Consider the following 25,048-nt stretch of genomic DNA (forward strand, 5'->3'; position numbering starts at 1 on the left):
ACCATCTCCAAGTAAAACACAAAAGATTAAGGATTAAAGAAAAACTGAGGATCAAAAATAAAGTTTAGTTGCACACAACTTAAGACGAAAAAAGAAAAAATAAACACCATAATCATCACCCAAAACCTGAGACAGAAGGTTGAACAGGTAATGAGTTTCTTTATGAGTGATTTGCACATGAAAACAGGCAGGTATTTACTGCAAAAATGCATCAAGTCATTATTTTCCTCACAGCATCCTTGAGTTCCTTATTTCTCAGGCTGTAGATGAAGGGGTTCAGTGCTGGAGGAATCACCGAGTACAGAACTGAGAATGCCAGATCCAGAGATGGGGAGGAGATAGTGGGAGGCTTAAGGTGGGCAAAAAATGTTGTGCTGATAAAGAGGGAGACCACGGCCAGGTGAGGGAGGCACGTGGAAAAGGCTTTGTGCCGTCCCTGCTCAGAGGGGATCCTCAGCACAGCCCTGAAGATCTGCACATAGGAGAAAATAATGAAAATGAAACAGCCAAAAACTAAACAGGCACTGACCACAATAAGCCCAATTTCCCTGAGGTAGGAGTGTGAGCAGGAGAGCTTGAGGATCTGAGGGATTTCACAAAAGAACTGATTCAGGGCATTTCCCTTGCACAGGGGCAGGGAAAATGTATTGGCTGTCTGCAGCAGAGCATTGAGAAAGCCACTGGCCCAGGCAGCTGCTGCCATGTGGGCACAAGCTCTGCTGCCCAGGAGGGTCCCGTAGTGCAGGGGTTTGCAGATGGCAACGTAGCGGTCGTAGCACATGATGGTGAGGAGGGAAAATTCTGTTGTGATGAAGAGCATAAAGGAGAAGACCTGTGCAGCACATCCCATGTAGGAGATGGTTGTGGTGTCCCAGAGGGAGTTGTGAATGGCTTTGGGGACAGTGGTGCAGATGGAGCCCAGGTCTGTGAGGGACAGGTTGAGCAGGAAGAAGTGCATGGGGGTGTGCAGGTGGTGGTCGCAGGCTACGGCGCTGATGATGAGGCCGTTGCCCAGGAGGGCAGCCAGGGAGATGCCCAGGAAGAGCCACAAGTGCAGGAGCTGCAGCTGCCGCGTGTCTGCCAATGCCAGGAGGAGGAACTGGCTGATGGAGCTGCTGTTGGACATGTGTTGCCTCAGGGTATGGTTATCTGTGGAGAATGAAAAAGCGGAACTGAGTTAGGCCAGACGTCATCAGCAAAACATATTGCATGTGTCATGGCAACTCTACATTCAGGGTCTTTTTTTCTTAAGAAGCCCTCTCTGCATCCCCCTCTCCTGAGCTCTGGTCTTTTCTGCCTGATGGGGGCATTGGGAGCAGGGACCCTGTAACTGGCTCCCGAGAAGTCTTTGCTCTGCAGAGAGGGGGAACTTGAAATGCAGAGTGATCTCAAATTAAATGGACTTGGGATTCATCAAAGAGCTGTTCAAATTTTGTCCAAATTTAGAATTGATTTTAAGGAATTCTTTGTGTTTGTTGATCTAATTGCACCCACTACATTTAGCAGCTGTTGTGGATGTTTGAAATCCCTGAAATTTCTACTGCACTGCAGGTAAGTCATGTGGGTCCTGAGGGTCAAAGGAAGGCTCCCTTAGGGCAGAGAGAAGAGCTGCTCTGCCTATCAGAGCTGTTCTCAGTTGCCCTGGGCTGACAGCTTGGAGCTGGATGAGCATCATGCTGGACTGTTCTCCTAAAACAAAACTGCACACTGCTGAGAGCAGAGGAATCCAGGAATCCAGGGTCAAAGAGCAGAGTGACAGACTCCTCACCTCTTTCATCCCTCTGCTCCCAAATTGAGACTCAGAGCAATCCTTGCAGTTGCCAATCAGCCTTTCCATGGATTTAGCACAGAGGTGTTTTTGCATGGGGATCAAAGGCACCACATTGGGAGACCTCTGCCCTTCTAGAGTGCACCCTGCAGCCCTGCAGGACACCCAGGGAAGCAGCTGAATGTCCAAAAGTTGCCTGGAGGGCACTTGGGCACTTTGCTCCCACAGACATATTCCTCCCACAGGTCCAACAGGGTTTGTGTCTGAACAGGAATCTGCCACCCCCAACTGCCCTATATGGGCTCAGAAAAGCCAATGGTGAGAACAAGGACAGCAAAGGCAACAGGGGATGGCAGTGAAATGCCACAATGGCCCTGCCAAGGGAGGAGGGACACACAGAGACAGATGGAAATCAGAGGCTTATCCTTCCCTGGGCTCTGGCTGCTGCAGGGCAATGCACACCTGAGCCCCACGGGCCTGAGGGCAGAGGCTCTGCTTAGGCTGGGAAAGGAGCCCAGGGAGGAGTTGGTCAGGGGAAGGTGTCTGTGCCACAGAGCCAGCAGGGAGGTGCCCACATGTCCCTCCCCAGCATTTGTGACAGCAGCTCCCTCTCCCTCCCTGCCTGTTTGTGCTGGGAGGAGCTGTTCCTGCCAGCAGCCACCTCCCTGTGCCCAGCTCAGCTCCCTCCAGTGCTCACACAGCCCATGCCCACCCCACTGCCCAGGGGCAGCTCTGCATGTGCAGGGGCTGGAGAGCAGATCCCAGACAAGCTGAGGTGTCTGGGGAGGGGAAGGTGTTCTGAGTGGATGTGCTTTCCGAGAAGTGCCCTTGGACATGGCAGGAGGTAGAGCTGAAGCTGAGAGAAGCCCGGAGCCATTGCAGCTGTAGGACCCTCCCTGCCCTGCTCATCCCTGGCCTGCCAGGAGGGGGTCACTCCTTCCACCCACACCTCTTCCCGGCAGGGCCATGGGGAGCTTCTTGGCCAGGCTGAGCTGTCCCTGGCAGGCAGAAGAGCCCCTGCCCCAGTACACAGAGCCCTGGGCTGCAGGACCCTGCCCTGCAGGACAGCCCTGGGCACCCCTGGCTGCACCCCCACCCTCTGCCACATCCCACTGCCATTCCTGCCAGAAGGGAACCTTCTTGCCCTGTGCCTCTGATGCTCCACACCAGGAAATCCGGGAGAGCCATCCTGGCAGGTCTTCTCAGTGGTAGCATTTGGCAGGTGTAAGAGACACTTCTAGGAACTCACCTGCACTGGTCTGCAGCCAGAGACTTACCCTGGCAAAGGGCTGTGAAGATTCCTCTCCTGATGAGCTCTCACCTCTCCTCCCACTCCAGGACAACTTTAAACTGTTTCTTACTTCCCTTGTCTGTCTTTAATGCCTGCAGGTCCTGCCCTGCTCTGCCATATGGCCACCTCCTCTCCACTGAAGAACTGTGGGAGTCCTTCTGAAAGATCCTGGATGCTCTGGGATGTGCCAGCTTTAGGAGATCCTTGCAGGAAGGGAAGGTTAACTTTCCTATAGCAAGAGAATTCTTCTTTCAAATACTGTGGAGGTTTCTCCTTTAATGAGAGCTCAGTCTCCTCCCAGCCCAGGCTGCCTCTCATTTCTGTCCCTTCTCTGCTGTGCCCTCGGTGTGTGCAGGCAGTGCCCTGAGCCCTGCTGGGCTGTGCACAGGAGCTGCTCCTGGGCAGAGCTGTCTCTCTGCAGCGCTGCCCGCTTGCCAGGAGCTCCCTGTGTGCCAGGAGCCCGGCCCAGCTCAGCAGCACAGCAACAGCCCAGGGCATTTAATGGCCCTCTGGGGGGTTTGGTGCTGAGTCCCTGAACATCAGACCCTGAGGAAAGTTGCAGAAACCTCTTGAGAAACCCAAGGCACATTCAAACTGTAAACTTTCTTGTATTGCTAATGGGTCCCACTGAGGAATCAAACTCAGAAAACATTTTCAGCATCTTGTAAAATCACAAAGCTGGAAAGAGTAATGACAGGTCACAGAATCACCAAACCGTCAGGGTTGGAATAGACCTTCAAGATCCTCTGGTCCAACTCTGAGTGAAAACCACCATAATCACCCCTAAACCACTTCCCAGAGTGTTACATTGATGCCAAAGGGGTTTTTGGTTTCTGATTTTTCACATTTTGTAGATTTAGGAACACAGTAGCTATAGATTTTTAGTAGGTTAACATTTCTAGCTTAAGTTTATTGTCTTTCTATCTCTACCCCTGCCCCAGAACAGGCAGCAAGATTCTCTAGCTGTTTAGTCTCTTTTCCAAGGTAAAGAGCTGAAGGATATCAGACGGCCTATAGAACAAAACATAAGCACATGTCAGAGTGACCCAGAAGTCAGGGCTGGAAGAACTCCAAAAGACCTTTGTGTGCCCGAAGAAGAGGAGGTGGATAAAGACAGAGGGTCTTGACCATCCCAGACCCAGTTCCAAGGGGTGGAACAGGGGTGGAACCAGGGCTGGACTGAGAAATGTGTAAAGCAATGATTGGAGAGATCTTATTATAAAAGCCATGGAAACTTGAACTGGAGGGCACGTGCATATCATGTATTCCTGTGGGCCGTAGGCCTGTGATATTAAAGGACCTTTACTTTTTATCTTACCCTACACTAATGTGGCTCAGAGTCCTGCTATGGGGGGACACTCATGGCATCAACACCCAGGTGCCATGTGAACACTTCCAGAGACACCACCACTTCACTGAGTTACTTATTCAAGCCTATACACTCAGGGGAAAAAAAAAATTAATATCTAATCTGAACCTCAACTGACACAATTAAGGGTCATTTTCTCTCATTTGGCCACTACAGCCTTGATAGAACAGAACAAATCCCACCCCATCAAAACCTCATTTTTGGTCTTTGCAGAGAGCAATGAGGTCCTCTCTGAGCCTCTTCTCCCCCAGACTCCAGAACACCAGTTCCTTTAGCCATTACTCATGACACATTATTTCCAGTCTCTTCCTAAGCTCCATTCCCTTCACTGGACACACTCCAGGCCCTCAAAGTCATTTTTGCAGTGAAGGGCCCAGAACTGGACACATGACTTGAGGTGGGGCCTCACCAGTGTCCAGTACAGATGGACAATCTCTGTCCTGGTCCTGCTGGCCCCACTAATTTTCATACAGGCCAGGACACCATGGGGCTTCTTGCCCACATGGGCACTCTCTGACTCATATTCAGCTGCTCTCAAACAGACATCCCAAGTCCCTTCCGGCTGAGCAGCTCTCAGGACACTCTGCCCGCAGCCTGGAGCATTTCATACGGTTTGTTGTGACCCAAGGGCAGCACCTGACACTTGGTCTTAATGATCCAGCTTGTCCAGATCCTTCCTGCCCTCCAGCAGAGCTTTCCTGCCCTCCAGCACATCCACAATCACACCCACCTTGGTGTTGTCCACAAATTTACTGAGGGTGCCCTCGATCCCCTTGTCCAGATCATCAATAACAGGACCAGCCCCAACACTGAGCCCTGGGGAATCCCAGTAGTGACCAGCCCCACCTGGATTTGGTTCCATTCCCCACCAATCTCTGGGCCAGAGACCAGAGACCAGCAAACAGTTCCCTCATCCCAGCCATGAGCAGCCAGTTTCTGCAGGAGATGCTGTGGGAGGTGGTGCCAAAGGCTTGACTGAATTCCAGAGAGACACATCCACAGCCTTTCCCTCATCTCCTGAGCGGGTCATTTTGTCATGGAAGGGGATAAGGTTGGTCAGCCAGGACCTGCCTTTCCCAAACCCACACTGACTGGGCCTGATCCCCTGGTTGTCCTGTTTGTGCTGTCCGGTGGCACTAAGGATGATTTATTTGCTTCATGGACTTCTCTGGACCCAAGCTCAACCTGACAGGCCTCAAGTTGGCTGGAACCCCCATCCAACCCTTCTCATAAATGGGCATCACAGTTGCTGATTTCTTGTCAGCTGGGACTTCTCCAGTTCACCAGGACTGCTGGGCAATGAGTGAAAGTGGCTTGGCCAGCTCTTTCTCCAGCTCCCACAGTACCCTCAGGTGCATCCCATGTGGGCAGGGAGTTGTGGGGTTCTCACTGACACAGCAGGTCACTGACCATTTCTCTCTGGGTTATGGGGGCTTCACTCAGCTCCCCATCACCACCTTCCAGCCCTGGGATCTGGGTATCCTGAGCACAACTGCATTTGGTGTTAAAAGACTGAGACAAAGAAGTCATTAATTTCCTCAGCCATTTCCTCCTGCCCTGACCCTGTGCTGCCTCTGCATCCAGCAAAGGATGGAGACTCTCCTGAGCCCTCCTTTTGCTGCCCATGGATTCAGAGACACATTTTTTACTGTCTTTAACTGCAGTGGCCAAATTCAGTTTCAGTTTGTCTTTGGCCCTTCACATTTTCCCCCTCCATAACTTCACCATATCCTTGTAGTTCCCCCAGGTTTTCTGCCCCTCTTTCCAGAGGTGATACACTCTCTTTTTTTCCCTGACATCCAGCCCATGGTCTGTGTTTCACCAGGCCACACTTTTTGCCCCCTGGCTTGTCTCAGGCCACAGAGGCACAGCTCCTGGAGCTTTGAGATTTCCTTCTTAAAACACCTGCATCCATCCTGCACTCCTTTCTCCTTCAGGACTGACTCCCAAGGGACTCCATCCATCAGTTTCCCAAACTGGCCAAAGTCTGTCAGCTCTCAGTCCAAGGTGTCAGTTCTGCTGGTGCCCCTCCTTCCTTCACCCACAATGGAAATCCCCATTATTTCATGGTCTCTGTGCCCAAGACAGCCCTGACCACCACATCACCCGCCAGCCACAGAATCACAGAATGCTTTGGGTCATGAGGGACCTTAAAGAGCTTCTCATTCCAACCCCAGGGGCAGGAACACCTTTCACTAGACCAGGTTGCTCAGAGCCACATTCTGCTTGGCCTTGAACAACTTCTAGTGATGGAGCAGCCAGAACTTCTCTGAGAACCTGTGCCAGGGCCTCACCACCCTCGCCATAAAGAATTTCTTACCAATATCTCATCTAACCCTTCTCTCTATCAGTGTGAAACCATTGTCCCTTGTCCTGTCTCTCCAGATCCTTGTAATCAGTCTCTCTTCATCTTTCTTTTAGGCTCCCTTCAGCCACAATTAGGTCACCCCAAGGCCTTCTGTTCTCCAGGCTGTACAATCCCAGTTCTCTCAGCCTTCCCTCATGGCAGAGCTGCTCTATCACTCTTATAAGTCTCCTCTGCACTCGCTCCAACAGCTCCATGTCCTTGCTGTGCTGGGACCCCAGAGCTGGAGGCAGCTCTGCAGGTGGGGCAACATCCAACCAGGTGTGTTCCAGCAAGGACAGTGTGGAACCTCCTGGAACCAAAGGGACACTGTGACACCACAGAACCTCCTGGAACCAAAGGGCCATTGTGACACCACAGAACCTCCTGGAACCAAAGGGGACATTGTGACACCACAGAACCTCCTGGAACCAAAGGGGACATTGAGACACTTTTGGCCTCATGGGAACAAAGGAATCCAGGGAGACTGTGGAACCTCATGGAATCAAGAAGTCATTGTGACACTCCAGGGCTTTTGGAACCCAAGTAAACCTGGGACACTGTGGATCCTCACGGAGACATGGGGCAATTGTGACATGTGGGAACCAAAGGAATCCTCAGATATTTTGGAACCTTTTGGAATCAAGGGGCCATTGTGACACTTCAGGGCCTCATGGAACCAAAGGAACCCTGGAATATTTTGGAACCTCATGGAATGAAGAGGCCACTGTGACACCTGAGGCCTCATCAAACCAAATGAACTCAGGGATACTGTGGAACCTCTTGGATATGAGGGGCCATTGTGACACTGCAGGGCCTCAGGGAACCCAGGGAACACTGAGACATTTCAGAACCTTATGGAACAAGGGGCTGTTGTTACACTGAGGAGCCTGATGGAATGAAGGGGCTTTGTGACACTGCAGGGCATCATGGAGCCAAAGGGACTCTGGGGCACTGTGGAGCCTCATGGAATCAAAGGCCATTGTGACACTGCAGGGATTAATGGAACCAAAGGAACCCTGGGAGACTGGAACTTCATGGAATCAATGGGCCATAGTGACTTGTGAAGAGCCTTATGGAGCCAAAGGGACCCTGGGGCACTGTGGAATCTCATGGAACCAAGGGGCCATTGTGACTTGTGGGGACTCCTGGAACCAAATGAACCTCAGGACATTTTGGAACCTCATGGCACCAAGGGGCCATTGTGGCACTGCAGAACCTTATGGACCATGACAGGATGTTCTGTCCTGATCAGGCCCAGAATCCACGCAGAGAATGGAAACAATGCAGGCTCTCAGGGCTGAGTTACTGCTGCCACCAAGGGGCTGTTTGGTGTTGAATTCTGCTAAAACCAGCCTGGTTCACCAAACTGCAAATGCACATCCTGCTTTTTGGAACAGGATCTGACAGATAAGCTGCTCACTGGCCTGGAAATTCATGACTAGCAATCCCTCACTGTATAACTCTAAAAGCTCTGTCCAACTTTCATATGGCAGATCCTTTCACAGACTGTCTTGAAGCATGTGGAGCTCTTCCCATGAAGCAGGAATGGTTCTTCATGGTCACTGCCCATGGGTTAAGGGAAGGAGAGATCTCCCCTCTTTAGTTGTGTGAGAGTTACATCAATCACTGCTTAATGATCGTTTCTTTGCTGGCTTCAACACAACTGTTGTAAAATAACTGCTTTGACACAGTGCACTGCACTATTTTATGCTATAATATACTCTACTAGATGGTTTTTATCTTTTCCACAGGATAGTACATATTTAAGTAAAGGATTAAGATCTTTTATCTGTTCACTTGTCTGTTCTTTTGCCTACTCATTTCCCATAATAAGTAATTCATTTTACATAAGTATATCTGATTTGCCATCACTAAAACCTGTGGGGAAAAGTGATTCAATAACACCTCTATAATTGACACTGCAGAGTAAATCTGAGGCTAAGATTGGATCCAGTCACCCCCAGGCTCCTCTCTGAGAAGGAGTTTAAAAAGCAAGGGGTCATTTCTGCCCCTCACATTTCAAAGAGAAAGCTTCTCCAGTAAACATTGTCTGAGATTTCTATTTCCACCATCACCCCATGAGGTTCCACAGAGTCCCAAGATTCTTTTGGTTCTCTGAGTCCCTGCAGGGTCACGATGACCCTTTGATTCCATGAGGTTCTTCAGACAAACAATGATCCCTTTGGATCAGTAAGACTCTGCAGTTTCACACAGGGCCATTCATTCCATGATGTTCCACAGTGTCACACTGGTCCCTTATGCTCCACAAGGCCCTGCACTGTTATAATGGCCCCCTAAATCCATGAGATTCCACAGTGATCCTTGGATTCCATGAGGTTCTGCAGTGTCACAATGTCCCTTTTTTTCCATCAGGCTCCTAAGAGTCACAATGACCCTTTGATTCCATGAGGTTGCACAGAGTGACAATGATCCCTTTGGATCAATAAGACTCTGCAGTGTCACAATTCCATGAGGTTCCACAGTGTCGCGCTGGTCCCTTGTGCTCCACAAGGCCTGCACTGTGACAAAGATCCCTTAAATCCATGAGATTCCAAAGTGACCTCGTGATTCCACAAGGTCCTGTGTCGGGGTAAGGTTGATTTACGGCGGTCAGAGGAGGCAGAGACAAACCCAGGCAGCAGTTAAATCAGAAGGCTTACACTGAAGACAAAGGCCTTTATTTTTAGTTACAGCTTTACTTTCATCTACTTTCTTCCACAGCAAGTCATCTCAGAACTGGTCAGTCAGCTCAGTTAAGCATACATGGAAACATTCTACTGGCCAAAAGGTCTCCTGCATTCTGTAGGTGGCTCCTTCCCCCTTAAGGGTGCCCTGCAAACTTCTTTCATTCAAGAATACACTCTGAACTGCACCATATCAATCTCTTAATCAATTACCTCAGACATTAGGGGGTCCAGAGACCCATTGAGTTAAACCCCATAGTCCTGCAGTGTCACAGTGGTGGTTTCAGAGATGGTGGAGCTTTTACTTTTGTGGTCAGAAATAGAATGAGAAAGAAATAATGTCACGAAGGGCAGCTGGGGAGAAAGAGCCAGGGAGGAGAGAGAGATGTCAGTGCAGGAAGGGGCCAGAGAGGTGGGGCAGCCGGGGGATGCCGACAGCCTGCAGGGAAAGGGGCAGGGCATGGACACCGTAGGACAGCCTGGGCTGGAGAGGAGACAGGGAGATGCAGAAGCTGAAAGGCCCCAAGAGAGCCAACTTGTGCAGGCCTTTGGCCATGGCTGCTGTGTGTGCCCCTGATGGCATGAGGAGACAAGTGAGCCTTGCAGCCCTGGGGCCTCATTGCCTCCTTGTCCCTGCTCAGCAGCCTGGGAGGTGCCACCCCATCCTCCTGCCCTTGGCATAGCATGTTCCCACATTCCAAGTGCCCCAGGAAGGGTCTGAAGGAAGGAGGGAGGGCCAAGATCTCCCTTCCCAGGGCCTGGGAGTCACACCTTAGCCTTTTGAATTCTGAAACACAGCCAGTTTTATTAAAGATGAGAGTCATCTTTCCCTTCCTTGTCTATACTTGTGCCATCACTCCTTCCAGTTTTCTGCTCTAGCTGGAATCTGGGGACAATTTCTCAGTCCTGTCCCTCAGTGGGACCCATTAGCACCACAAGAAACTTCAGTGTTTCACTCTCAAATTGACTTCTTGAGAAGTTGTTTGAAGTTACTCTGATGGACTGAGTCTGATGTAAACAACACAAACCCCCCAGAGGGCCATTAAATGCCCTGGGCTGTTGCTGTGCTGCTGAGCTGGGCCGGGCTCCTGGCACACAGGGAGCTCCTGGCAAGCGGGCAGCGCTGCAGAGAGACAGCTCTGCCCAGGAGCAGCTCCTGTGCACAGCCCAGCAGGGCTCAGGGCACTGCCAGGGCAGCTCAGGGACACCGGCAGGGCACAGACAGAGCTTAAAGGGGCTCAGCATTGGGAGGATGACTCAGAGTTCTTGGAGGAGAAATCTTTGCAGTGCTGGACATGGTGAGTCTGTGGGTGCAGGGCAATGCAGGGGCAGCTCCTGGAGGCATCTCCTAAAGCTGCCACAGCCCCAGCTGATGGGATGTGTGAGGAGGGGGCTGTTGAGGGACACTTTAGAATAGCTGTGGAGCCGGGGGGTGCAGCCAGGGGTGCCCAGGGCTGTGGGGCAGAGCAGGGTCCTGCAGCCCAGGGTGCTGTGCTGGGGCAGGGACTTTGCTGCCTGCCATGGTCAGCTCTCAGCCAGCCTGGGGAGCTGCTCACAGGGCTGGGGGAAGGAGCAAACCATGATAAGGTGAGAGCAGGATCCTTCCACTCTCAGGGTGCTGAAGGTGGCTGGCTGCTCACAGCTCCAAATCACAACAGGACATTCAAGAATGGAGTTTTAAAGAAGCACAGAAGGTTTTGTGACACATGATTGGAATTGGTCCTGCTCTTTATGTCTTCTGCTCTGGCTTGCCCAGGTAGGCAATGGGACACAGAAATTAATTTCTCAGTCCAGCAGCAGGCACAAAAATTCTCCATCTTCTACAATTAGAACTGAATAAAACAGGCAATATGAGAAATCACCACACTGTGCCCTACAGGGACCATCAGTGTCCCTTTTCCAGCCTTCTCAGGGTTGCTCTGACATTACCATCGGAACCTGCACAGATATTTTACTCTGCAATCAGCTCTGAAGCACCACAAATGGAAGTGCAGGGCAGATGGGAAACAGAGCAGTCAGCACTGTATCTATCTGTGCTGACTATGAACTAAAACACTGAGAGCTGAGCACTATTATCTGTCCCGTCCTAAGGATGTTCACACTTTCATTCACCAATTTTTAGACTTAATAATACCACTTGATTGATATGGCAATAGAAAAAAAACAAAACAAAAAACTATAACAAAAACCTCAGAGAAACTCACTATTAAGTTCAACTAAACCTGTCTTCTGCAGTCCAGAATCTTCTGCCACAAGAGCAGAGTGAAATTTTCTTACACCTTGCACTCCTTGTGAGTACTGGAGCTTTCACAAACCAGTTTCCATGTGCCCACTGCATCAGGGCTGAACTAACTCCCTGGACCAGCACAATCAGCCCAGAGGAAAAATTGCATCTGAAATTGTTGGATTGGGCAGGAAATTCTATGAGATATTGGCGATTTTTCCCTTAGAAGTCTGTCCTAAATTGTCTCTATCTTTCCCTTCTTGGACAGTGCTCCATTGCCAGATGAAGCTCATGTCGAACAGCAGCTCCATCAGCCAGTTCCTCCTCCTGCCATTGGCAGACACGCGGCAGCTGCAGCTCCTGCACTTGTGGCTCTTCCCTGGGCATCTCCCTGGCTGCCCTCCTGGGCAACGGCCTCATCATCAGCGCCGTAGCCTGCGACCACCACCTGCACACCCCCATGCACTTCTTCCTGCTCAACCTGTCCCTCACAGACCTGGGCTGCATCTGCACCATTGTCCCCAAAGCCATGCACAACTCCCTCTGGGACACCACAACCATCTCCTACATGGGATGTGCTGCTCAGGTGTTTTTCTTTGTCTTCTTCATGGTGACAGAGTTTTCCCTCCTCACCATCATGTGCTACGACCGCTACGTTGCCATCTGCAAACCCCTGCACTACGGGACCCTCCTGGGCAGCAGAGCTTGTGCCCACATGGCAGCAGCTGCCTGGGCCAGTGGCTTTCTCAATGCTCTGCTGCACACAGCCAATACATTTTCCCTGCCCCTGTGCCAGGGCAATGCCCTGGGCCAATTCTTTTGTGAAATCCCCCAGATCCTCCAGCTCTCCTGCTCATACTCCTACCTCAGGAACCTTGGGCTCATTTTGGTTGGTGCATGTTTATTGTTTGGTTGTTTCATTTTCATAGTTTTCTCCTATGTTCAGATCTTCAGGGCTGTGCTGAGGATCCCCTCTGAGCAGGGACGGCACAAAGCCTTTTCCACGTGCCTCCCTCACCTGGTCGTGGTCTCCCTGTTTGTCAGCACTGGTGTGTTTTCCTACCTGAAGCCTCCCTCCATCTTCTCCACATCCCTGGATCTGACATTGTCAGTTCTGTACTCAGTGGTGACTCCAGCAATAAATCCCATCATTTACAGCCTGAGGAACCAGGAGCTCAAGGATGCTGTGAGGAAAATGATGACCAGATGCTCTCCAGATGCATGACACTAACTTTTGTTTTCTGCATAGTATTCAGAATGGAACTCATTTCAGGTCCATCCTGCCTTCTCAGCATTTTGATGGGGGGCATTGGTTCATCTTGTCATGAGTTTGTGCACAATTAAATTTTTTAATTAATCTCCAGTCCAGTCCAGTATCTTCCTTTTGTATTTGACCCAGAGACTGTCTAAATGAGGAATAGTTCTTGAGTAGTTACACAAAATAAAGGACTGTGGAGTCACTTGTTTGATCTTCTTAGGCATTCACAAAGGACAGGTCACTGCAGGACAGTCCATGTTTACAGAGAGGAGGGGTCTGTTCAGAGCTGCCTTTTCCACTTCCACACTCTCCTTCTGAGCCCTTGTGTTGGTCCAAGGCCTTGGTCCTCTGCCAGGTTGGTTACGTCCTGCTGTGTGTCTGTCCTGGGATCACAGGCAGGGACAGGCCATGGGCACTGCTGGGACATAGCTGGGCTGCACAACAGCAGCTCCATCAGGAAAGGGGTTCTCCTGAGGGCAGGGCAGGGCAGGAAGGCTTTGGGCTTCCTTCAAAGTTGTTACTAAGAAAATGCCAAAGGAAGAGACATTCAAGAGGCTCCTTGTGCTGCTTTGTCCTCCCTGGGATTCAGTGTGATGAGATGATTGTCCCAGTTTGGTCCTCAAGGGACTTAGTTCTGCTTCAGGTTTTGCTTGCTGGTGACCAGTGTCCATGCAGACAGGAAATGGTTTATGATGATCCATCCTGGGTTTCCATGGCTTGTGACAGGGGTGATGGCAGGTGAATATTTTTCCAAACAGACTTGGGAGCTGCCAGGAGAACTCAGGGGACCTGCAAGGACAATTTGTGCAGGGAGTCAGCAGGAAAGTTTGGGCACTGAGCATGAGTCTGTTCAGCTTGGTGTGATCCAGAGATAAAATTTTAAAGTCTTGGTGTGAACTGGCAAATGGCTCTTCATGGATAATAGGCTGGATCCAGCGCAGCCCCCAGACCCATCTCCCAGCACTGGAACAAGGCAGGGCCCCTCTGAGCACCCTCCATGGCCACACAAGAGCTTGTGTGGCAGGGGGGCAGTGGCAGGGACCACCATCAGCTGGCTCTGCCTCCCAGCCTGACCAGCAAGCCCAGCAGAGGCCCCCATGACCCTGGGCACCACAGCCCCTGTGCCCTGCAGAGCAGCATCCCCAGCACAGGGGCTGTGGGGAGCACGGGGAGGGGCTGCAGGAATGGCTGGTCAGGCCAGCACAGACGGGGAAAGGTTCTGTGGGGAGATGGGATGTGCCAGGAGAAGAGCAGGACAGGCTGTGGGTGCAGAGGAGCCATGGAAAGAGGCTGTCCTGTCCCTAGGGCTGAGGGAGATGCCTGAGGAGCCCCAGGACTGATTCTCTCCTGCTGTCCTGGGGAGTGGGGCTGGCCCTGGGGCTGCAGGAGATGCCTGAGATGATGGTCTCCTGAACATTCCAGACACAGAGTCACTGTCCCTCACCTCCATTGCCTCCATTTCTTGCTGCAGGGCCAGACATGGTTGTGCTGCTCTGTGGGGCTGGGGCTGGGGCAGGTGGATTGGTGGGACCAGGGAGGGGCTGGACTGGGCCATGCCAGGGAGAGGAAAACCCAAGTGTTGAGCTGAAGTGTGTGAGTGTGCAGGGTGGGGGCTCTGCAGGGCTGAGGTGCCTCCAGCCCCGGGCAGTGGCAGCAGGAACCCAGGGAGACACTGCACCTGCTGCCAGGAACTGTCTGTGTGTGTGCAAGGGAAGGACTCGTATCTCTGAACAGCCGTGGGTGTGTGAGCAGGGCATGAGCCCAGCTCAGGTGTGGGCACTTGCCAGAGCCCTGATATTTCTGGGTGTGACTGCAGGAACAACCTCCCTGTCCCAGGGACATTCATCTCACCATCCTTGAGCATGCCCATTGCAAATGTCCATGTCTCCTCCATCCCTCTCCTCTGCCTTTATGTCCCTTTCTTCCCACACCAGGAATCACCCTGGGGGCATCTCCCCTGTGCAGTCAGAGAGGCTCTGTGAGCAGGAGTGACAGTGTTCTCCAGAAGGTGCATTTGTCCCCTTTGACATGGCCCAGAGCTCAGGACTGTGAAAACATTCCCAGGCACACACAGCTTGGAGAGATCTTGGAAGGCAAATTGGGAGAGGAAGAACAGAAGAGGCAAAATTAGGGATATGAAACCATCCCAAAGAAGTTCAGTAGCTCCTCTGAGCAATGTTTCTGCATTCAAAACACTGGTAGGAAATGTACTCTGATAAATAGCTGCACAAATATTTTCACATAAACAGAGAGTGAATCAGATTAATAGAACAAGTGTGTGGTGTTGTCAGTAAAAAGAAAATTATGAAAAAATCTTGAAATTAAAAATAAACAGCACATCATAATGATAGGCAAGGAAGACTTCAACAATTACCAGGATTTCTTGTCTGCAGAGGTTTCAACTACCTCCTAAAACCCACACTCCTGGCTTCAGGCCATGACTTCCCAGAGCAGTCACAGAGTTGGCCACTGACCCAGAGATGCCCCAGGGCAGCTCAAGGACCCAAGTGTGAAAAGTCCCCCAGAGTGTCTGTGAGCCCTTCTGGAACAGGAGCTGCTGGGCAGGAAGGACCAGCTGGGGAGGGGCAGGGAATCCCCCCATGCAGAACTGCTGGCCAGGCTGAGGAGGGTCCTCTCCAGCACAGCAGAACATCCTGTCCCCTTGGGGGCTGGGCTGTCAGGTGTGTTCCCAGAACTGACTGACCAAGCTGGGCACGCAGATGCTCAGGGGTCATGAAGGGTGTCACAGAGCTGAGACCATCCAGCTGAAGGATTTGGGGAGGTCAGGAGGAACTGGGACAAATGGGATGGGATATTTGGGGGAGGGAAGAGGGGCTTGGCCAACAGAGAGGAAAGATTTTGGTGAGGTAAAACCAAGTTCAGGCAATGCTGAGGGTGTTGAAACACTGACTGTGCAAACACTCCTGATGGACCTTCACCTATAATTTGTGTACCATTGCAACTTCTGTGAGGATAACTTGATACTCCTCATTTCACCCCCAGCAATCTTCTCTCAGGAACCAAAGGAACCCTGGGACACTGTTGAAAGCCTTGGAACCAAGGGGCCATTCTGACACTTGGGAACCTCATGGAATCAAAGTTCCATTATGACCCTGCAGGACCTCAAGGAAACAGAAGCCCACTGTGACCCTGTGGAGCCTCATGGAATCCAGGGATCACTGTGACACTACAGGGCCTCATTGACTCCAAGGAACCCTGGGACACTGCAGAAATTCATGGAATCAAGGGGCCATGATGACTCCGTAGCATCTCATGGATTCAAAGGAATCCTGGAACACTCTGGAATCTGATGAAATCATTGTTCAATTGTAACATTGCAGAAACCCAGGGGCAATTCTGACTTTTAAGGGCCACGTGGAACAAAAGGGACCCTGGGACACTGTGGAAACTCATGGAAACAAGGGGCCCTCGGGACACTGCAGGGCCTGAAGGAACCAAAGGTATCCTGGGACACTGCAGAGCTCACGGAACCAAAGGGTTCATTGAGACATGTGGGTCCACTTGGAACAAAAGGGGTCTTGAGACAGTTTTTAACCTCATAGACTCAAGGGGTTATTGTCACACTGTGGAACCTCAGGGAACCAGGATGTCACCTGGACACTGCAGGGCCTCACAGAACTAAAGCAATCCTGGGACAGTACCAAATATTCTGGAAATATTTTGGGTCTGGCTGAGCTGGAGCTCATTTCCCCACAGCAGCCCTCCCAGTGCTGTGCTTTGTGTTGGGAGCTGGAAAGGTGCTGAGAACACACCAATGTTTTGGCTACTGCTGAGCAGACCTGGCACAGCCCCAGCACTGCAACATTCCTTCCCCAACTGAGGGCAAGGTCCTGGGAGGGGACACAGCCAGGCCAGCTGAGCCAGTGACCAGAGGGATATTCCAGACCATGGGATGTCAGCTCAGATATAAAAGCTGAGGAAAGGAGGAGGAAGGGGAGTATTCATTGTTTCCAATGTTTGCCTGCTGAGCAGCTGCTCCGTGTGCTGAAGCCTGGCTTGCTGGGACATGGCCAGACATCACCGATGATGGGAAGTAGAGAATAAACCTGGTTATTTTCTTCTTTTTTTGTTTGTGTGCAAACTTTGGCTTTTGCTTTAGTAAAGTGCCTTATCCAAACCTACCAGTCATTTTCCACCTTATTCTCTCTCCCCTGTCCATCTGGGAAGGGCAGTGATAGAGCACCTTGATGGGCAGTCTGTAATTCTCCCCATTCTCATTTTGCTGTTTTTAAAGATGGGCTTGGCATCTGCCTTTTCCAGGGACCCCAGAACCTCTCAGATTGCTCTGGCCCTTTTGAGAGCAGAGCCCAGAATCCCAGGCAAGGGTGATGCAGCAGTTCAGGAGCACTTGGAATCAACTGTCCAAGACCACTTAGGTGAATCTCACTGGGCCAGTGGAGTTTGTTCCTGGAGTCACTCGAAGAAATGTCAAGGTCCAGCAAGACATCCACCTCTGAACTGGGATTGTGGGATTCTCATGCACCCAGGAGTGATCAGAGAGTCTTTCCCTTTTACACCCATGGGGAGATCATTGCAGGAGTCACAGTCTCTCCCTGGGCTCTCACTGCCACTACCATGGACTGGAGGCACCTCAGCCCTGTGGGGTGTCACCTGCTCTGCCCCTCTCTGAGATGCCCCACGGCCTGAGGGATGGACACAGGGGGAGCTCTGTGCTCAGAAGCACATCCCAGTGCTGCATCCTGGGGGTTTTCCAGGGGATGTGGGGCCCAGAGTGAAGTGACCTCGAGACACTGTGTGTCCCACAGCCCTTCCCAGCATCTCCAGGATTAGCTGATGGTGTTTGTGTTCTCTTGGGTTCATCTCCCCACACACACACTGTGCATGCTGAAGTCTCCTCTGTACAATTGCAGCATGGCCTTGTGAGCTGCTCATTTGGTGTCCTTGATGGAGGGACAAACAACCTGTCAGTGGTGGGTGAGAGGCCTGTGCTGGGAATGGTGTTTGCAGGGGGTGATCTGTGACAATTGCCCTGGGGCCCCTTGCCCAGGGTGTCCAGGAAACAAAGACAAAGCCCAGACCCTGCTCTGCTGCTCCTTCAGGTGTGTCCCTGGAGGCCTGGCTGTGGAAGGGACACTGCTGTGCCCTCTCCTGCTCTCACACACTTTGGCTCTTCACTGTGCTTGTCTGCAACAGGGCAGTTTCCTGGGGCTTGACAGCCTATGAGAAGAAACCAGTTCCTTACAGCCCCAGGGCTTGTCACCTCCTCACCCACTCCATAGAGCTGTGGAGGTGTCCTACTGCTCTCCTGCACTCCCCATTCCACACCCCACATCACTCTGCTCCAGGAGCATCCTGTGAGGAACCAGAGATGGGTGGCAGGGCTTGGCTGTCCTGCTTGGCAAAGTCCATCAGGCCCTTTCACAGCCACATTCCACAGTCCCTTTTCCACCTGTAACCAGTAACTCTGAGCTGCTGCTTCCCCAGCCCTCAGGAATGGTCTCCTTGTCTGCTCTTCCCCTCTGGGATCTCTTTTCAGTGATGGCCTGAGCAGAGCTTGGTGACATCCTCAGGAACCTGGAGGTTTGCTGATGAATTTTACTTTTTTAGAGACTTGTTCTGTCTTCAGATCTTCAGTTAGGGAATTCAGTGCCAGAGGCCTCATTAACATTCAAAACAACCTAACAAGACAAGCCTCTGGGAATAATTTACTATTAAGTCTTGAAATTTTTGTGGTTAATTAGACAGATTTCAGAAGTGTATTCAAAGTGAGTGTATTACAGTAACAAAAAAAAAAGAAAGATTTCTTCTTATCCCGTTTACTTTTTTCCCTGTTAATACACTGAGAGCAACAATCCCTAACTGTTATTGCTCCTGAGCACCAGGAATGGTCTCTTTTTCTGCTCATTCCCTCCATTTATTCAGTGATCTTAATCGGATAACCCCCTGGGAATAATTTACTTTTGATTTTCAAATCTTCTGTGGTTAAATTCGCAGATAAAAGAAGCATATTCAAATTGAATATCTTATACTATTAAAAAAAAAGAGAAAATAAGTCTTTTTTGTAGCCTGTTTATTTTTTACTGTGAACATTAATATCAGCCATCCCCAAATGATAATCCTGAGTGTCTCTTAATGCAGTCTAAACAGACATGAAAATCAAGATATTTTATGTTTCACAATCAATGAAACATTATCCCTAATCCCTGACCGACCATTTGCCTCATCACACCCCTGGCACTCAAACAGCCTTGTGGAATCTGAGCTTCCTCCACTAAAGGCTGGACCTGCAGGTTTCAGCTCCTGGGCACCAACTCCCACCTGCTGTACCTGGAGAAAGAGCTGCAGGAGACACACAGGGATGTTCATGTATTGTCAGCAAACAAAACCAAAGGAAGGCACAGCTCAAAAATAAAAGAAATTCCTCTGCTGTATTTTAAGTTCCCATCACTGTCGTCCACATTCCACAGCAGGCAATTTTAGACCAATGGAAAACACGTTATGTGTCAGGCACAGATCTAAAGGTCCCTCCAAGTGCTCCCTACCCCAATTCTGTCCATTTTGCTCTTTGCACAAAGTGAGTCACACACTGAAGTCAGAAGTTCCCTTGATCCAGAGAGGGAGGAAAAGAGAGAAAGTGAATGAATTACTTTGTTGTGCAGAGATAAATCTCCACTAATCCAAATATTTTGGGGTTTCAGGAACTTTACTGGACATGTTCTGCAGCATTTGTTCAGATGACACTATGGTGGGTGGGACTGTTGATCTGCTGGAGGGCAGGAAGGCTCTGCAGAGGGGTCTGGACAGGCTGGATCGAGCCAGGGATGGGGAGTTCCTGTCAGTGCTGGCATTTGGCAGGTGTAAGGGACACTTCTAGAAACTCACCTGCACTGCTCTGCAGCCAGAGACTTACCCTGGCAAAGAGCTGTGAAGATTCCTCTCCTGATGAGCTCTCACCTGTCCTCCCACCCCAGGACACCTTCAGCCTCTTTCTCACTTCTCTTGTCTGCCCTTGGTGCCTGCAGGTCCTGCCCTGCTCTGCCATATGGCCACCTCCTCTCCACTGAAGAACTGTGGGAGTCCTTTTGAAAGATCCCGGATGCTGTGGGATGTGCCAGCTTGCAGGAAGGGAAGATGTCCCTTGCAGGAAGGGAAGATTAACTTTCCTATAGCCAGAGAATTCTTCTTTCAAATACTGTGGAGGTTTCTCCTGTAATGAAAGCTCAGTCCCCTCCCAGCCCAGGCTGCCTCTCACCTCTGTCCCTTCCCTGCTGTGCCCTCGGTGTGTGCAGGCAGTGCCCTGAGCCCTGCTGGGCTGTGCACAGGAGCTGCTCCTGGGCAGAGCTGTCTCTCTGCAGCGCTGCCCGCTTGCCAGGAGCTCCCTGTGTGCCAGGAGCCCGGCCCAGCTCAGCAGCACAGCAACAGCCCAGGGCATTTAATGGCCCTCTGGGGGGTTTGGTGCTGAGTCCCTGAACATCAGACCCTGAGGAAAGTTAAAGAAACCTCTTGAGAAGCCAAAGTGAGATTCAAACTTTAAAGTTTCTTGCAGTGCTAATGGGTCCCACTGAGGAACACGACTGTGAAAACATCCCCAGGGTTTTTCTGAGCAGAAATTTGGAGGCAGTGATGACAGGTCTGAGACTCACAGATTTATCAAGGCTGGAAGAGACCTTCAAAGTCTTCTAGTCCAACTGTCATCCAAGCACCACTATAATCATCCCTAAATTGTATTCCAAGAAGTCACGTCCAAACACCACCTGAGCCCTTCAAGATACCACCACCTCCCTGGGCTAATTATTTCATTGCATAAACACCCTCTCAGTGAAAAACATATTTTTAATATCTAATCAGATCCTTGACATACTCAAGTCAAGTCTGTTCCCTCTCTTTCCGTCCCTACAGGGTTGGCAGAAGAGAGGGAGACCCCTGCTCACTAAGACCTCCTTTTGGGTCTTTGAAGAGAGCAATGAGGTCCTCCCTGAGCCTCCTCTTCTCCAGATTCAAGAACACCAGTTCCTCATCCAACATGTTTTCCAGACTCTTTTCCAGCTCCATTCCCTTCTCTGGACATGCTCCAGCCCCTCAATGTCCTTTCTGTAGTGAGAGGCTCAGAACTGAGCACAGGACTTGAGGTGGGGCCTCAGCAGTGCCCAGCACAGAGGGACAATCCCTGTCCTGGTCCTGCTGGTCACATTATTCCTTACACTGGCCAGATGCCTTTGGCCTTCTTGCCCACCTGGGCACACTCTGACTCATATCCAGCAACTCTCCAGCAGCATCCCCAAGTCCCATCCTGCTGAGCAGCTCTCAAGCAACTCTGCCTCCAGCCTGGAGTATTCCATGGGGTTGTTGGGACCCAAGTTCAGGATCTGACACTTGGTCTTATTGATCCAGCTTGTCCAGATCCCTCTGCAGAACTTTCCTGCCCTCCAGCAGACCCACAATCACACCCACCTTGGTGTTGTCCACAAATTTACTGAGGGTGCAAACAGTTCCCTCATCCCAGCCATGAGCAGCCAGTTTCTGCAGGAGATGCTGTGGGAGGTGGTGCCAAAGGCTTGACTGAATTCCAGAGAGACACATCCACAGCCTTTCCCTCATCTCCTCAGTGGGTCATTTTGTCATAGAGGGATAAGGTTTGTCAACCAGGACCTGCCTTTCCCAAACCCACACTGACTGTGTGATGGCACTCAGGATGATCTCCTCAATGGACTTCCCTGCAGACTAAGGAGAAAGCTGAGCTCTGCCTTGCTCCCTGCGTCAGTTCTGCTCCTGCTGACCCAGCCCTGGCCCTGTTCAGCCTGGGGTGGCTGCGCCGCTGCTGCCCGTGAGCGACAGCTCCGCGGAGCCTGAGAGCTCTGCAGAGAGCGAGGAGCAGCCCTGCTGCACAAGGGAGAGCAGCACAGACTGAGCATCACATCTGCACTGCAAGAGCTGCATTCCACACCTCTGCCTACAGGAACAGACACAACATCACTTATCCTCCACACACACATTAAGTTGGCAGAAAAATAGTTGGCTTTGATGATAAACTCTCTTGTTTTGTTGTTCTAAAAAGTATTCTTAGTGTTTTTCTAACTGTTCTTATTTCCCTCTCTTTTTGAATTTTTTAGCAATTTCTTGATAATAAAAAATCAGTTTTTTGAATTAACGGAGAACTTAGTTTGAGTTTTAATTTTGATGGGGAAAATATTTTGAACCTAACTTCCTTCTGTGATATTTAAGCAGATTGTAACACCATCCCACCTCTCCCAGACTCCACACTCCCTTTTTCTTTTTCCCTGGCACCCCCTGGACTCCCCTTTTCTGGGCACAGAGACCCCCTGCACCCCCAAACCACCTCTCCCCACCCCAATCCTCCCTGTCCTTCAGCTTCGCACCTTCCTGATCCCAATTTCCAGAATTGGGACGCTCATGCACCCCCTTATCCTGCACACCCTTTCCTGGCCATCCCACCACTTCTAGCCCCCCCCCCTTTTCCTTGACTCTGGGACTCCCAGGATCCCCACTCCTGCATTTCCCAGACCCCAGGCACCCCTTTTCTGAACAATGGGGGACATCTTGAACACCCTTTCCTGGCCATTCTGGGTCTCTGTAACCCATGATCCCCTTTCCCCAACATCGGGGAACCCTGGACCGCCCTTTTCTAAGCAGAGGGTCTGCCTGGACCCCTCAACCCACTTATTCAAGCCCCTGCACCCCCTTTTCCTTGGCACTGGGACGCCCTGGAATATTTTTTTTCCAGTACTGTCTTCCCCCTGCACCCCCGAAATTCAACCCAAAACCCACAAACATTGAGCCCCCCAAGAAACCCTGCCAGGAGCTCCCCCTCACTGGTCTCCCGACTTTGGGGTTTAGGGTGTCCCCCCTCTCCGGGCTGCCAACGAAGGGCCTGACCCAGGCACACCAACCCCCCAAGGGGGGTCCTCGCATTCCCCCGCCCACCAAGGGGCTTTGCCGGGAACCGACACTGGGACCCCCAATATCCCAAATAGCCCCCAGGGGGCATTGGCGGCTCAGCTTTGGGGTCCCTCAAGCCCCACCCATCCCCCCGAACACAACCCAACCCCCCAGAGCCCCCCCAGGCTATTCAGGGCTCGGCTCGGGGGTCCCGCAGCACTTTGTCGGGGCCCTTTGCCGTCCCTGTGTGCAGCTCCGGCCCCGCCCCGCGGCAGCCCCAGCGCGGGCTCCAAGGAGCGGCACATCCTGGTGCCCTTGGGGGCTTTGGCCGGGCCCATCCCGGCTCTCGTGTTCCATGGCACAGCCCGCACGGCCCTTGGGGGGGCAGCGGGGGCACTGTGCAGTTTGGGGGGCCCAGCCCCCCTTTCCCCTCTCCCCCTTTCCCCTCCTGTTTTCCCGCTCACCCGAGAGTTCCTGGCGCGCACTCGGAGCGCTGGAAAGGAAGACGAAAAGGAGGATCGTGGGTGTCCCCTCCCCTTGTCCCGGGGGTGTTCCTGGGTTGGCAACGCCCACTCCATTGGAAGGCGGTCCCGGCGGGGCGGCCGGAGCAGGTTTGGGAGCGGCTGTGGGTGGCGGTGTGAGAGAGAACAGGTCTACCCGCCCGCCGCCGCTACCAGGTCTACCCGTGGACGCCCAGGCTCCGGAAACCAGCGGCTGAAGCGCAGAGTCCGGCGGAGACAGCAGGTCTACCGGCTGAGCTTAGAGAACAGATCTGCCCGCCGCAGTGAAACAGGTCTACCCTCTGGACTGAGGTAGTAATCAGGTCAACCCGCCAGACTAAAAAGGCTTCCCGCCGGACTGGAAAAGTGAACAAGTCAACTCGCCGGACTAGGAGAGAGACCAGGTCTACCTGCCCCACTGAGCGAACAGTACTAGCCGTGCTTAGAACAGGTCTACCCGTCGGGCTGAGGAGTACCCGCTGGACGGGAAGAGAGAACAGGTCTACCTAGAGACTTGAAAATACCCGCCGACTGAGAGCAAACAGGTCTACCCACAAAACTGAAAGAGAACAGGTCTAGCCGCCGGACTGAAAGAACAGACATCCGCGCTGGAATGTTCAAGCAAACAATGCCCTGTTTGCACATGTATCGGCCTGACTTCAACACCTAATTAACATCCTGATGGTGAGGCAACCACTGGACTCAAATGACTGTCAGTCAATCCCTTTATACTCTAAAGGTCCAGTCCCCTTTCACAGAGGCAGGTTCTTCCCAGGTAAACCCTCCTGGGGGGTGTGTAGAGATTCCTCCCTTGGGTGGGGGCACCAGCTAAGGTCACTCCTGGAGGCTGAGAGCAGAGATCTTCCCAGCAGCCTTGGGCTGTCTGAGCTACATCGATTGCTAATTAATAATTATTTCCTTTTTGGTAGCTTTAGTAGAATTTCTTCAAGAATTGCTTGAGGACAGTGCACTGTCCTCTCTTATACCATAGTTACTGTAGTTTTAGGATTTATATTGTGTAATAAATAATTTTGATTAACATATTTTATCTCATCATTTCTAGAAATAAGTAATTCTTATGTTATCAACTTTGTCTAAGCTTTCCACTCCCCCCTGCCCCACGGTGCCCCCTCCCAGCCCAGCAGCCCCAGCACCCCACAGCACATTGGGAGCTCAGGGAGCCACCCCTGAGTCCCCTTTTCCAAGCCCCCTCTGACCAAAGACCCTCATGAAACTGTCTATCTTGCCAGCCCACCCCTCCTTTTCCACCCTTCTGCCTATTCCCTCCCATTCCCATTCTCCCCTCAATCCCCAAGCCCCCCCCAAGATCAGTTTGGGGGTCACAGCTCACACTTTCCCTCTTCTCCCATCCCTTACATATCATCCCCCAAATTCTCATCCACCTCCTGATCAGTTTTGGGAGTCCCACCCTCTCCTTTTCACTGATCTTCTCACCTCTCCAGCTTCTTTCCCACCATGGGTGGCAATGCTGTGAGGAGTCAGCTGTGCCTCAGCATCTCCAGGGGGCCATGGCTGGGAAGGGGCTGCCAGGTCACATCTGTCACCTCCCTGACAGGCAGCAGCAGCCTTGGGCACCCAGAGGCAGCTGAGCCACCTGTGCACACACCCTGAGAGCTGCCCCAGCTGAGAGTCCCTCTCAGGGGCCCTGAGGAGCTCTGGGCTCTGGCAACACAAACCTGCTGGAGTTTTAGAAGGCAAAGAGGCCAG

The 25,048-nt window shown here is 51.7% G+C and overlaps 3 protein-coding genes across 4 annotated transcripts in view; 1 reads left to right on the forward strand and 2 right to left on the reverse strand.

Moving 5' to 3' along the window:
- The window catches only part of LOC139673846 (class I histocompatibility antigen, F10 alpha chain-like), a 327,584-nt gene that overhangs the window by 283,805 nt on the left and 18,731 nt on the right, over positions 1-25,048 (forward strand). The window lies entirely within an intron of this gene.
- Positions 1-25,048, reverse strand: part of LOC139673812 (zinc finger protein 91-like) — a 311,195-nt gene that overhangs the window by 179,283 nt on the left and 106,864 nt on the right.
- LOC139673876 (olfactory receptor 14J1-like) lies at positions 212-23,345 on the reverse strand. 2 transcript variants are annotated; one of them, XM_071559807.1, is made up of 2 exons: positions 23,285-23,345; positions 212-1,149 (listed from the first exon to the last, which is right to left on the reverse strand). In XM_071559807.1, the coding sequence occupies exon 2, from the start codon at positions 1,124-1,126 to the stop codon at positions 212-214; it is 915 nt and encodes a 304-aa protein (XP_071415908.1). In that variant the 5' UTR covers positions 1,127-1,149; positions 23,285-23,345. The 2 variants fall into 2 exon arrangements, with proteins under 2 accessions (XP_071415908.1, XP_071415907.1); XM_071559806.1 differs by lacking the exon at positions 23,285-23,345 and adding an exon at positions 12,747-13,640.

The sequence above is a fragment of the Pithys albifrons genome, chromosome 7 (assembly GCF_047495875.1).
Source record: "Pithys albifrons albifrons isolate INPA30051 chromosome 7, PitAlb_v1, whole genome shotgun sequence".
NCBI classification, from domain to species: Eukaryota; Metazoa; Chordata; class Aves; order Passeriformes; family Thamnophilidae; genus Pithys; species Pithys albifrons.

Bases quoted from the DNA above. Each gene is read 5' to 3' on its own strand.
- LOC139673876 (XM_071559806.1), bottom strand. From the start codon at position 12,789: ATGTCAGATCCAGGGATGTGGAGAAGATGGAGGGAGGCTTCAG. The intron at 1,150-12,746 runs GTAGGAAAACAC...CATTCTCCACAG, and splicing joins AAGATGGAGGGAGGCTTCAG to ATAACCATACCCTGAGGCAA.